The 13901-nt window shown below is 38.5% G+C and overlaps 1 protein-coding gene across 1 annotated transcript in view; it reads right to left on the bottom strand.

Annotated features, from left to right (window-relative positions):
• lrba (LPS responsive beige-like anchor protein) overlaps positions 1-13901 on the bottom strand; it is a 626133-nt gene that overhangs the window by 268868 nt on the left and 343364 nt on the right. The window contains exons 38-39 of the mRNA XM_052010590.1: positions 4259-4405; positions 707-843 (exon numbers count right to left, since the gene is read on the bottom strand). Coding sequence (XP_051866550.1) covers positions 707-843; positions 4259-4405 — 284 coding nt within the window. The remainder of the gene's footprint in view (positions 1-706; positions 844-4258; positions 4406-13901) is intronic.

The following is a 13901-nucleotide window of genomic DNA, read 5'->3' on the forward strand; positions in this document are numbered from 1 at the left end:
AGGAATAGCCTTAAAAATGAGGTAGATGACGGTAATACTTGCTGAGAATTAAAATATTTGTTTTTGTGAAACGCACTACGTTTGAGTGCTTTTGTTATGCGCATAAAATTCTAGAGCAATCTTAGGCATTCTAATGATCGAAATTGTAACCATAGCTAAATATTAATGTGAGCAAAGTTTTACAGTTTCTGGATTTGGTTGCCATTGGATATAAATAATACCTTTTTCATTCCCATTGAATGTTTGTTTCTCAAGTCAGTAACTTCACAAACAAAATTTATGATGGGTAAAAAGGCGTTTTTTTCCAAAACAAAATCTAACAACTTAACATACTGCATTGTTGCAGGCCGTTGAAATCTTTGAAGTCAAAAGTTTCAAAAACTGGCAAAAGTGACGATCTAAACTTTAAAAGTTGTACGTTTCACAGACCGAACTGACTTCCATACTAGGAATCAGAAACGATATTGAATACACCTTGCATTTTCAAAATGTGCAAGGAGAAAACATCTTTGCAATTATTCCTAAAAGAAGTTCTCAAGTGGTTAATTTCATACTATTTTGCTATTTTTGAATGAATGTAAGATAGCCAGCCCTCTGATGTATCCGAGACAACGTTATGCATAAACAGCTGCTCTCACGTTAAAATTTCGTATATTTAAGACCTGTCCCTTAAACACACCTCCCATACATGTCAATGCATCCTTACCTTGGGGTCCAGTTTTTTATAATTGGGATCTTCGTCGTCCACTTCAAAGTACAGCTCAGAAGAGGTGATTGACAACGTTCCCTTAGCAACTACAGCCGGAGCTATGAGCTGGACAGCAGTGGTCAAATTCACAGGTCCTAGAAATAAAGTGAACAAGATAGCTTACTAACATCTGCTGGTTTCATGCAGACCAAGTAAAAACTTAATTTAAAATATGATTTTCTGGCAAATATAGTTAGACAGTAAGAAAAACATCCACAAACAAATCTGAAAATGAAACAAATTACGATACACCTATGTATACATTGCACGAGTGATGTGTTAGCCATTAAACATGGTCGGTGTCGCGCTGCTGGACTTGTTTCAGTTTTTTTTCTAAAGGAATTCGCTGCAATTATACTCTCTTGGTTTACTCATTTTGATTTAATGCCCCGCTGGATAATCAATTAAAGGGGTTTTCAAAGGGTTACTAGTGCTTAATACTTGCGTAACTGCTTCTAAAATTATTTGATATTTAATATTTTTAAGTCATACATTAGAACTGGAACAACAGCTACTGAAGAAAATAACATTGTAACCCTCACTCCTGTATTTATGTATGCATGGATGTATGCATGCAAGCAGTGTAGCTTTTATGGGAATTGCCGTTGTTTTGATATACTGGGAATCCACATTTCACAGCTGCTCGGTTGGTTTATGCTTGACTGCACTTCGTTGTAACAATCACTAAGTACAATGGGATTTCTAGAAGGATTATCATTTCGCAACAAGAGCACTGGGGCATTAGCTGTAAACATGCAAAACCGATATGTTTTGTCTGATATGCTCCAAATGACATAACTATGAAAGTTATGTTAAAGAAAAGGTGACGGGAAAAGGTAGCTATAATAATGGCACGCGGTACGTTTAACCCAATTAGGTCAGGGTTTTCTTTTTATGTAGGAAGCAACTTACACGTTTACATGCAGTCGGAACCCACTATTTTGTCTAATGTTTATTTTTTGAGCTTTGATTTAGGAAACATATAAACTATCACTGACCATGGTGATTGATTTCGTGAAATTTAATGAGGACAATACAACCTTCCGTAATACTTTAATATGAATACCCTAAATGAAAATGAACCCCTGAGCCATTTCTCATATTTCGACCCGTGCAGATTTCAGAAGCGCTAAACTTTAGCAGCACACTGACTGCTTTATGTTGAAAAAGATATAAATATTATATCTTTTGTATATAAATATATATATGCGCGACATATGCGACATCAGATCAGGTTCACCCGTCGAAGTGGTGGAGGTAATCATTCTGTGAGTAATTGCCAAAAAATTTTCAAATTAATTGTCATTTTCATTGATTGCTTAGACCCGAGTAGTCTTTAATCTCTCATCAATCTTAATGTATGCCACCTCGACAATAGCGGGCGATTCTCATGTGAGATTAGAGCAGGATTTGCCCTCTATTCCCAGTCTACAATATACTTGGTTTGCAGATGGTCAGTAGAGAGATACAAAACCGCCTTGATTTCCCCAAGCTCTTTCAAAAGTGGATGGAATCACCATCTCGTGTATTCTGCCGTCTCTCAGAGACCTTAATGCATTAACATGTAATACAGGAGAGAAATAACATTTTTCAATCATGGTGAGACATTCAATTACAATGAGAACACAGCAGCCATCTGCAATGATCTGGCAATAGGCACAGCCCATGGGCTCCTATAGGAGACCCCAGATAACTTTCAGTTAATTTACACTACAGACTTTATTAGAAAGGATTACTGCTTAATCCTATTCCCAATGTCAAGATTTTATAATTAAACCCTGATCTCTCTACACTGCTGCGGATATCTGCGCGGTACTAGGAAGGTTGCTACATCGCAAAACAATTTCACACTTGTTACATTAGACGAAGGAGGAATTGAAAAGGTTTAATACTAAATACTGTTATTTATTGCAACATCTGCAGATGAAATAATTTAAATTAACATCTCCAAAATGAGACGATATGCAATAGATGTTAAATTAACGTGGTCGTATCTCTTCGTGCTGTAATATTAAAGGACCCCAAATATATGTTTTTGCAAATCCTTTCTAAGATACATTATATAGAAGTAATGCATTTTGATGTTTATTTTTCCTTTAAACGTGAATACCATAAATTTGATTTCAAGCATGATTTTCACCATATATCAAAATGCTACAATATTATTAACCTATTGTCGCTTTAGAAACATTTTCGTCTATACTACACGATGACTTACTCCCTTTGGTTCAGGCCAAGCAGCTCCCAACAACCCACTCGTTTTCCCGAAAATAGTCACAGAAGGTATTCTACCCAACATCCCCCCCCCCCCATTGCCCGCCTCCAAATAGTGACAGTAACCTCTTTCCAAAACCATCCTTGTGGACAGAACAAGCCTCCTCCCTTGTGCCTCCCTGCGACAGATATCCCATTCTCTCTCCAGCGCAAATAGTTATCCTTTCCGATCCAAGTGCAGCCATGTACGAGTTTTCTTCCCACAGCCGTGAGACCAGAGGTAGCAACAATCGTCGCCCACCTCCGCTGAAATTCAGTCAGAGAAACGTTATGGTCGCCTGGTATGAGGGTACCCTAAAGAATGTGATATCTCCACACATACTGAAAAACATATTGTCCTTATGTATTCCTGAGAAACCTTCCATCAGCCTCCCATTTGTCCCAAGCAAATCCTGAAGCGACTGCATTTATTTAAAGTCTCATACGATCTAAATTATTTTCCTTGTTTGATTGGCGCCAGATAGTTAAGACATAACTCCGCATATAATTGATGAAAACGAGGAATGTAAAAACAGAACAGAGATCAGACACAAAGGGAAATCCCAGAATGAAAGGACTTGTTTTGATATTGAACAGCGAAGGCACACACCATGCGGGCATTAGGAGTGTCCCACCTGAATCTTACGGAGGACAACTTGCAAATGCAGTTTCTGTAGCGACTAAAACAAATCGATATTTTAATATTTACATTTTGTGGTTTGATGTTTTTTCGCCATATTTCCAACATCAGATTTGACCAAAATTAATTGTACTTTACAATGATTGATCATCCATACGAACCAAGTTAGGTAAATATATTATGTGTGACTCTGAAATTTATGTCCTTTTTATGCTTTTATTTTGCTAGAATGATTTTAAGAAGCTGGAACTCGTGCCCAAACATGGACTGGTTATAAAATTATAGACAGTAAGACGTAAATTAGTAAATGTCGTTTTGGGCACTTGGAAAAAAAATCTTCAGGTCATGTCGTTTCATTCCAAACTTTTCAAGGTGACTAGAAATGAAGTGCAAGGAGACAAATCAAGCACACGGGAAAAAAGTGGAATGTCAAATGCTAATGTAATGTTGGAGCTTCTGATTCAATTTCGAAGGAAAATGATATTTTTATTGGCTTCATTAGGATCAAGTCAATTCATCACTGTCCCAGCAAAAGTCCCCGCACTGAGCGTGTGAAATTATACAAGGAGCTATAGTTGTAACGTTAGGTTGGTGTAAAGAAAGACAAATTATTTTACCCGCCATGTTATCAATCTCCTTCTCTTCCAGTGAAGTGATCGTATCATCGTCTCCCTCCAGCACCATCTCGCTCTCGGAGTTCTGGCTGCTCACTGCTGGAGTCCGAATGGACTGCCTGCCTTTAACTAGCACATCATCTTCAGAACCTGCCAACACACACAAGCAAGGACGGTGAGAAACTAAGCAAGTCGGGCCCAAACAGGATCGCAGTTAAAAATCAAATGCAGTGTGCAAAAAGAATTCGCTTATCGACGATTGGTTCAACATTTCTTTTCCACCTTTTCTTATCATATGACAATCTCTATTTTAAAAGGTTTCAGTTTTATGATATATTGTTATTGGAAGCTGCAAATGTTCTGCGCATTTTTCTAGCTAATAGTATTTGAAGTAAATGTAAAAGCGTTCCCCGCATTAGATTTTATTTTGTCTTCATTGTGGCATTTTTCATCGGATTTATAAACGCATTCAGATGTACAAGTTATACATTTCCACTGAGTAAAGAACATCTGGTCACTGCAGAAGAATATTTTTAAGAAGAACGATTACAGCATGTTTTCTTCAATCTATTTTAAATCTTCATTTATTACAACCAGCGAAGCTAATGGGTGTCCTTATAAAATCTATAGGAGTATCAGTTGCACTTCGCAAAAGTACTAAGGCAAAATAAAGTGAGTAACAGTTATTTCATGCACGTAGAAGTAAAACAATAATTCCTCATTTTAATTACATAAGTTTAACTCTTTATTCCAGATAATATTTAATGTGCACGACTGAAGCCTATACATTATAAAGAGTGTTCGACTTCCAAGCTGCCCTGCATCACGGGCTTCCTGGGAACAAATTACCATAAACCAATGAGGATCTTTTCTTCGCAATTATTTAAATTTTCACCAACTCTAGTTAATATTCTTTGGATTTCCAATTACAAAAATAAGTAGTCAAAACGATTCAACACTGCGGATATTAAGGGGAAAAGTCCGCTCACAATATTTACCGTGGAGCAATGCTTCAAACTATTCATTGCTATTTTTGGCAAAATCTGAAAGAAAACCTCTGACTAACTTCAGGCCGTACTAATTCAGGATAAAATGGCACAACTCAGAATGACAAACCGAATAATACAACTTCACTTATTTGCTGTTCGATACTAATACGCCGTGCCGATATTTTTTCGAAATGTTTAATAAACTTCAATTAAACCCTTCTTAGGACAAATAATTTCACATAACTCAAAGCACTATCATAGGTAAAAATGTAGTTCACGACATCTACCATAGGTAACTTTTTTCTTGGTTGCAAGATAAGACTGAATGTTTAATTGATGCATTAAATATAATAAGCAGTGATCCAAACAAAGTCGGTTTAAACACAGACTTCATACCTTTCAGTTTTATAAAACGTCAAAATGTATTCAAAATGCTTAGATTGCTCACAAATTGTAATTCATAAACAGAAATTATAATATCCTCCTAAAACATGACTTCACCATCAATAGTTTAAGGCTGATTACTGAAAAAAACTGTGTGCTTGCCTTCTTCAAATTCCAACTAGTTCTGAAAAAGTGCTGAACAGTTTGCTAGAAATAGCTCAGAAGCCCTTTATATATGTCTGGATTATATACCAAATTGGGAGTTTAAATACTTTTCTTGAAAAAGCTCACAGTTTCAGAAATACAATTACCATAATTGCACAGCCACAAAATTCAGAATGCATTAATGGATCTTTTTTTCTGTAATTGAATCAAAAGTAGGATGGTCAAAATCCTTCAAAACTGGATCACATTTTTCCACTATACTTTCTCTCTTACATCATTTTACATTTCTAAAATCCCTACAAGAGTAACTTTCAAGAAAGACGGTAAAGGAGAATCATTAAAATTAATGAAACTTTTCAAGAATCCAAAGCACATCCCAAAGTCAATGAACATTAGTTCCAATTTTCCTCCATGTATCTTGTTGATCAAATTTATTAAAAGACCTCCCTTCGATTTTACATTTAATGCCAACTTTTCTAAAGGGACAAACACAATCAGATGTTTCAATGTGCCTTTATGCAAGAGGTATTAGGCTCCTTGTTAGAATATCAAATATTTAGCAATATCTTACATATTGCCACTCTATTACAAATTAAATAAAATATAAGCACAATCAAATGCCCTAACTGCTTTTCAGTATGGGCTCTTGATAGAGCAAGCACACTCCTTAGAGGAATACAAGTCTTCAGGACTGAGATATATGTCTGCCTCTCATGAGGTAATGTAGGGTTCATACATTATTACTTAATGCACAAGCAGAACTCATCTACGTGTTTATCATTATAAGGTTGCCAGATAATTATTTAAAAATATTATCGTTGATATTGTATGGTTAAATTATATTGTAATATTAATAATAAGTTCAATCATGGGGTCTCCAAATTCAAAAAAAGTCACCCCAAATTTGATTAACTTTAGTTAACTTGATGCCTGAATAAGTTTTTCATATGATGTCAAACCACTTGTTGGAAAATAAACTACAGTTGACCATAATGCATCAATGTAAAATAGTTCTGCAGAAGCTGCAGTACTATTTTCCCATTATGATACAGCTCTAAACATATTATATGATACCAAATATACAAATCTATTACATTTCAATTATTCAACCTGGATAAACTATATCATTATATACATTTTTGAATTTTTTTTTCTCTCTATTTCAAGCTGGAAACATCAATGTGTTTATTATAGTAATACAGCTAGGACTTTAACTGCTTCTGAAATACAACATAAATATATTAAATCATATTTTGGTTCATTTTGGTTTGGCAAAGCTATATCTACTTCATTCAAAGCCATGCTTGCCACAAAAATATGCAATTGGATTGTGATCTCAGGAAACAAAACAATTCAATCATTTAGCATACCACAGTAATACAGTCCCTTGTGGCATGCTAAATCAGTCATGTTTCAAATTTGTCTTCAAATACAAAGCTGTTCTTTTTCCATACTGCTTCATAGCTTTCAAGAATATCAGAATATAATCTGCCTAATTACCATCTTAAATTGTCTGCAAAATTCCACTCAGTTGTAATGTTAGCAATAAAAATTAAGTAATTTATAAAAAAAATCATCAAATGTCTGGGAAAAAAAGGATAAGGCCAAAACTGTAACCCACAGGCATGAAACCAAGCTGCTCAAGTTTGTGCAGGGAAGACAAATCATCAATTATCTTTGTAAATTGTTAATACAAAGATAAAAAAAATAGCTAGCTATGAGGAAAAAGAAATCCTGTACAAATATTTAACATGGTCTTCCTGCAATTAACCCTCCCTTGAGGTTTTTCAGTTAACAGTGGTATTACTGCATCCCATTCTACACACCAAAGAGCGAGTTATAGCTCATTGCCCAACACTAGTTTACACTTGCAGTACTTTTAATATTTTGTTACCACTCGCTGTCAGTGCAGGTAAACTTTAATTGGGCTTTATAATAATCATTTCAATGAGTCAAGGTCTCAGCTTTAATGTTAAATTCACAATTTTTGTTGACACCAAGTTACCATAATCAAATTCTGGCAACTGATGCAAAATGTATTGAGAAGATCATCTCATGTGTTGCCACTTTATGTCAGCTGCAGTATTACATTTACCAGGACAAATGGAAGGTTCAAAAATGTAAAATTAAAATTTATCAGAAGGCTTTTTCCCTATTTTAAACAGCATTAAAAAACACAGAATTTGGATGGGAGTGGGTGGAGTACTACAAAAGCCCTGCTTGGTTAATTAAATTAAAAAAAGCTGAGTTAGTAACTTACATTATTATTGTTTGGAGATGATACCTTACCTATAGGATAATTGCTGTGGGACAGAATTCAAAATAACTAACTCAGCATTAAGTACTAAATTCCAAAGCACACTGTATGATACTTAGGAAATCAATATAAAACAGATTTATGTTGTGTGAAACAGAAAATGTAGAACATGGATAATGAAGCACAAATAGCAGCAATAGTGGCAATACAAAAATATCCATGTAGTCATATCTACCAGATGTCTTTAAAAGGACTTAAAATCAGCCCTGAAAAATGCAATTAAATTGTCAGAATTAACAAATTTGTTTTTAACAAGAGAGTGGCCTGAAGTACAATAGTGGGTCTGGTATTGATCAGCAGCACAGGGAACATTACTCTTCAGGTATTTACTCTGCCACCTCTACACCAGAGGCTTCAGTCCAAATCAATTCCAAGAAAAGATGGCCTTTTCCAGCAATAAATACATAACTAGCCTCAGCAGAACTACATTGCTCTGGGACATTTTATAGTAAACTGTTCTAAAGTTCTTGCCTGGTTTAAACAATTGCATATTTCCCAGGCCTATAGAATGAAAGCAACTCTCTCTAAAACGTGTTGCTAAAATGAGAAAAAAAGATTATAATGAAAATGGAAGTTCAAGAGATTTTTTTTCATTATTACATAAGGAAAACAGGATGTTGTTTCAAATGTCATGATTTCCATATTTACAGATGGTAATATATTGTCATCCAGATGAGAAAGTTTTGATAGGGAAACTGAAATCCTTCCTCTGTTAGAGTCATCAAGTTATATAGCACAGAAACAGGCCCTTCAGCCCAACTCATCCATGCCAACCAAGTTATCTTCCTGAGATGGTCCCATTTGCCTGCATTTGGCCCATATTCCTCTAAACCTTTCCTTTCCACCTGCCTAAATGTCTTTTAAACATTGTAATTGTACCTGCCTTTTCCACTTCCTCTGCCAGCTCATTCCATATATCCACCATCCTCTGAGTGGAAAAACTCGCCTCTCAGACCTCCTTTAAATCTTTCCCCTCTCATCATAAACAACACTTCTAGTCTTAGACTCCCCAAACCTGAGAAAAAGACTGTGACCATCCATCTTATCTATGCTTCTCATGATCTTAGAAACCTCCATAAGGTCACCCCGCAGCCTTCATCAGTCCAGGGAAAACAGTCCCTGCCTATCCAGTTTCTCCTTACAACTCAAAACCTCCAGTCCCAGCAATATCCTTGTGAATCTATTTTGCACCCTCCCTAACTTAATCACATCATTCCTATAGTATGGCAACTAGAATTGCACACAATATTCCAGGTGTGGTCGCAGGCATGGTAGTGTAGCGGTTAGCGTAACGCTATTACAAGCGCCAGCGACCTGGGTTCAATTCCAGCCGCTGTCTGTAAGGAGTTTGTACGTTCTCCCTGTGTCTGCGTGGGTTTCCTCTGGGTGTTCCGGTTTCCTCCCACATTCCAAAGACGTATGGGTTAAGAAGTTGAGGGCATGCTATGTTGGCACCAGAAGCATGGCGACATTTGAGGGCTGCCCCCAGAACACTCTAAGCAAAAGATGTATTTCACTGTGTGTTTCAATGTACATGTGACTAATAAAGATATCTTATCTCATCAATGTCAAACTACAGCTGTAACACTACATCTCAACTCTTGTTCTCAGTGCCCCAACCGATGAAGGCAAGCATGTCATATGCCTTCTTCACCAACTTGTCAACCTGTGTTACCACTTTCAGGGAACGATATACTGTACTTGTACCCGGAGGTGTCTCAGTTCTACAAGACTTTTCAGGGCCCTGTAATTCACTGTGTTTGTCCTGCCCTGGTTTAACTCCCCAAAATGCATCACTTCATACTTGTCTGAGATAAATTCCATCTGCTATTCCTTGGCCCATGTTCCCAGTTGACCTAGATCCTTTTGTAGCCTTGGACAACCTTCCTCAGTGTCCACCACACCTGCAATTTTGGTGTCCTTGCCTTTCCAAATTCAGACAGTCTCTCCAGTCTACCAATACCTCACCCACACCTAAGGAAGATACAAAAATCTCAGCTATGGCCACAGCAATTTCTTCCCCTGCTTCTCACAACATCCTAGGTTACACTTGGTCAGGCCCCGGGGATTTATCCACCTTTACGCACTTCAACACTGCCAGCACCTCCTTTTTCATAATGTCAATATGTTTCAGTACATAATTGTTTCACTTCCCAAATTCCTCAACTTCCATGGCCCTCTCCATGGTAAATACAGATGAATATCCTGGCGGGGAGGTTTGCTAAGGCTATTGAGGGGAGTTTAAACTAGAATTGTTGGGGAGTGGGATCCGAACTGGAGAGACTGGGGAAGAGGTGTTTGGCTCTCAAATAGAGAAAGCTAGTAGTAGGTACGAGAGGGAGGATAGGCAGGTGATAGAGAAAGGACGTGCTCAGACTGGTTTGAGATGTGCCTATTTTAACGCAAGGAGTATTGTCAACAAGGCGGATGAGCTTAGAGCTTGGATAAATACTTGGAGCTACGATGTGGTGGCCATTACAGAGACTTAGATGGCTCAGGGACTGATTCCAGTGCCAGTTGCTTCAAGTGCCAGGTTTTAGATGTTTCAGAAAGGACAGGGAGGGAGGCAAAAGAGATAGTGTCACGGCTGCAGAAAAGGTGGACATCATGGAGGGACTGTCTATGGAGTCTCTGTGGGTGGAGGTTAGGAACAGGAAAGGGTCAATAACTTTACCGGGTGTTTTTTATAGGCTGCCCAATAGTAACAGGGATATTGAGGAGCAGATAGGGAAGCAGATCCTAGAAAGATATGATAATAACAGAGTTGTTGTGATGGGAGATTTTAATTTCCCAAACATCGATTGGCATCTCCAGACAGTGAGGGGTTTAGATGGGGTGGAGTTTGTTAAGTGTGTTCAGGAAGGATTCTTGACACAATATGTTGATAGACCTACAAGAGGTTGTGCTTGATTTGGTATTCGGAAATGAACCTGGTCAGGTGTCAGATCTCTCAGTGGGTGAGCATTTTGGAGATAGTGATCATAATTCTACCTCCTTTACGATAGCACTGGAGAGAGATAGGAACAGACAGACTAGAAAGGCGTTTACTTGGAGTAAAGGGAATTATGAGGCTCTCAGGCAGGAAATTGGAAGATTAAATTGGGGACAGATGTTCTCAGAGAAAAGTACGGAAGAAATGTGGCAAATATTCAGGGGATATTTGTGTGGAGTTCTGTGTAGGCATTTTCCAATGAGACAGGGGAGTCATGAGAGGATACAGGAACTGTGGTGTACAAAGGCTGTAATAAATCTAGTCAAAAGGAAAAGAAAAGCTTACAAAAGGTACAGAGAGCTAGGTAATGTTAGAGATCTGGAAGAGTATAAGGCTAACAGGAAGGAGCTTAAGAAGGAAATTAGGAGAGCCAGAAGGGGACATGAGAAGGCCTTGGCGGGCAGGATTAAGGAAAACCCCAAGGCATTCTACAAGTATGTGAAGAGCAAGAGGATAAGATGCAAAAGAATAAGGCCTATCAAGTGCAGCAGTGGGAAAGTGTGTATGGATACTTAATTAATACTTTACGTCAGCATTCACTACGGAAAAAAAGATCTGGGGGATTGTAGTGAGGACTTGAAGCAGGCTGAAAAGCTTGAGCGTGTAGATATTAGGAAAGACGAGGTGCTGAAACTTTTGGAAAGCATCAAGTTGGATAAGTCGCCGGGACGGGATGAGATGTACCCCAGGCTGCTGTGGGAGGCAAGGGAAGAGATTGCAGAGCCTCTGACGATGATCTTTGCATCATCGATGGAGACGGGAGAAGTTTCAGAAGATTGGAGGGTTGCAGATATTGTTCCCTTATTCAAGAAAGGGAGTAGAGATAGCCCAGGTAATTATAGACCAGGAGTCTTACCTCAGTGGTTGGTGAGCTGGTGGAGAAGATCCTGAGAGGCAGGATTTATGAACATTTGGAGAGGTATAATATGATTAGGAATAGTCAGCATGGTTTTGTCAAGGGCAGGTCCTGCCTTATGAGCCTGATTGAATTTTTTGAGGATGTGACTAAACACATCGATGAAGGGAGAGCAGTAGATGTAGTGTATATGGATTTCAGCAAGGCATTTGATAAGGTACCCCATGCAAGGCTTATTGAGAAAGTAAGGAGGTATGGGATCCAAGGGGACATTGCAATGTGGATCCAGAACTGGCTGGCCCACAGAAGGCAAAGAGTGGTTGTTGAAGGGTCGTATTCTGCATGGAGGTCGGTGACCAGTGGTGTACCTCAGGGGTCTGTTCTGGGACCCTTACTCTTTGTGATTTTTATAAATGACCTGGATGAGGAAGTGGACGGATGGGTTAGTAAGTTTGCGGATGACACAAAGGTTGGAGGTGTTGTGGATAGTATGGAAGGCTGTCAGAGGTTACAGCGGGACATAATAGGATGCAAAGTTGGGCTGAGAAGTGGCAGATGCAGTTCAACCCATATAAGTGTGAAGTGGTTCATTTTGGTAGGTCAAATAGGATGGCAGAATATATTCTTAATGGTAGGACTCTTGGCAGTGTGGAGGATCAGAGGGATCTTGGGGTCTGAGTCCACAGGGCACTCAAAGCAGCTGCACAGTTTGACTCTGTGGTTAAGAAGGCATATAGTGTATTGTCCTTCATCAATTGTGGAACTGAATCTAGGAGCCAAGAGGTATTGTTGCAGCTATATAGAACCCTGGTCAGACCCCGCTTAGAGTACTGTGTTCAGTTCTGGTCGCCTCACTACAGGAAGGATGTGGAAGCCATAGAAAGGGTGCAGAGGAGATTTACAAGGATGCTGCCTGGAATGCGGAGCATGCCTTATGAAAGCAGGTTGAGGGAACTCAGCCTTTTCATCTTGGAGCGACGAAGGATGAGGGGGGACCTGATAGGGGTATATAAGATGATGAGAGGCATTGATCGGGTGGATAGTCAGAGGCTTTTCCCCAGGGCTGAAATGGTGGCCACAAGAGGACATAGGTATAAGGTGCTGGGGAGTAGATATAGAGATGTCAGGGGTAAGTTTTTTACTCAGGGAGTGGTGAGTGTGTGCAATGGGCTGCAGGCAACGGTGGTGGAGGCGGATACGGTAGGATCTTTTAAGAGACTGTTGGATAGGTACATGGAGCTGAGAAAAATAGAGGGTTATGGGTAAGCCTAGTAATTTCCAGGGTAGGGACATGTTCAGCACAGCTTTGTGGGCCGACGGGCCTGAATTGTGCTGTAGGTTTTTCTATGTTTCTAAAAAGGTTCATTTAGGACCTTGTCTTTTGGGGATTTATTTTCTCTCTAGTTACCCTTTTGCTCTTCATATACTAATGGAATCTCTTAGGATTCTCCTTTATCCTATCTGCCAAGGATATCTCATGTCCTCTTAGTGCCCTCTTGACTTTCTTCTTATATTGAGGAGCATCTTCCCTGTAAATGTATCTAAAAATAGCTTATACTCAAAAATCTAAACTCAAGCTAAAAATAGAAGATATTAGAAAGATTCAGCAAACCAGGCAAATTCGAGGAGAGAAAAATATTTCATCAACTGTTTTCTTCTCCACATATGCTACCTAACCTGCTTTCTCTTTTTCTGCTTTTATATCAGTTCCTTGCTTATTTTTAATGTGTTGTTTAATACTGGGCTAAAGTTCTAATTTTCTGATTAATCATATACAAGTTGAAGAGGGCAAACTATTTTACTAAATGAACAGTCTCCAATTTGCCTTTTGTACATATTGGGAGAACCAAAGAAAGAAACCAAAGAAACAGGAGAGACAGTCTGAAACACTAAATGCTAAATATGAGGATATGTTTCTCAATCCTTTTCCTTACCAAGTCTTA

Source organism: Pristis pectinata, chromosome 2, assembly GCF_009764475.1.
Source record: "Pristis pectinata isolate sPriPec2 chromosome 2, sPriPec2.1.pri, whole genome shotgun sequence".
Lineage (NCBI taxonomy): Eukaryota > Metazoa > Chordata > Chondrichthyes > Rhinopristiformes > Pristidae > Pristis > Pristis pectinata.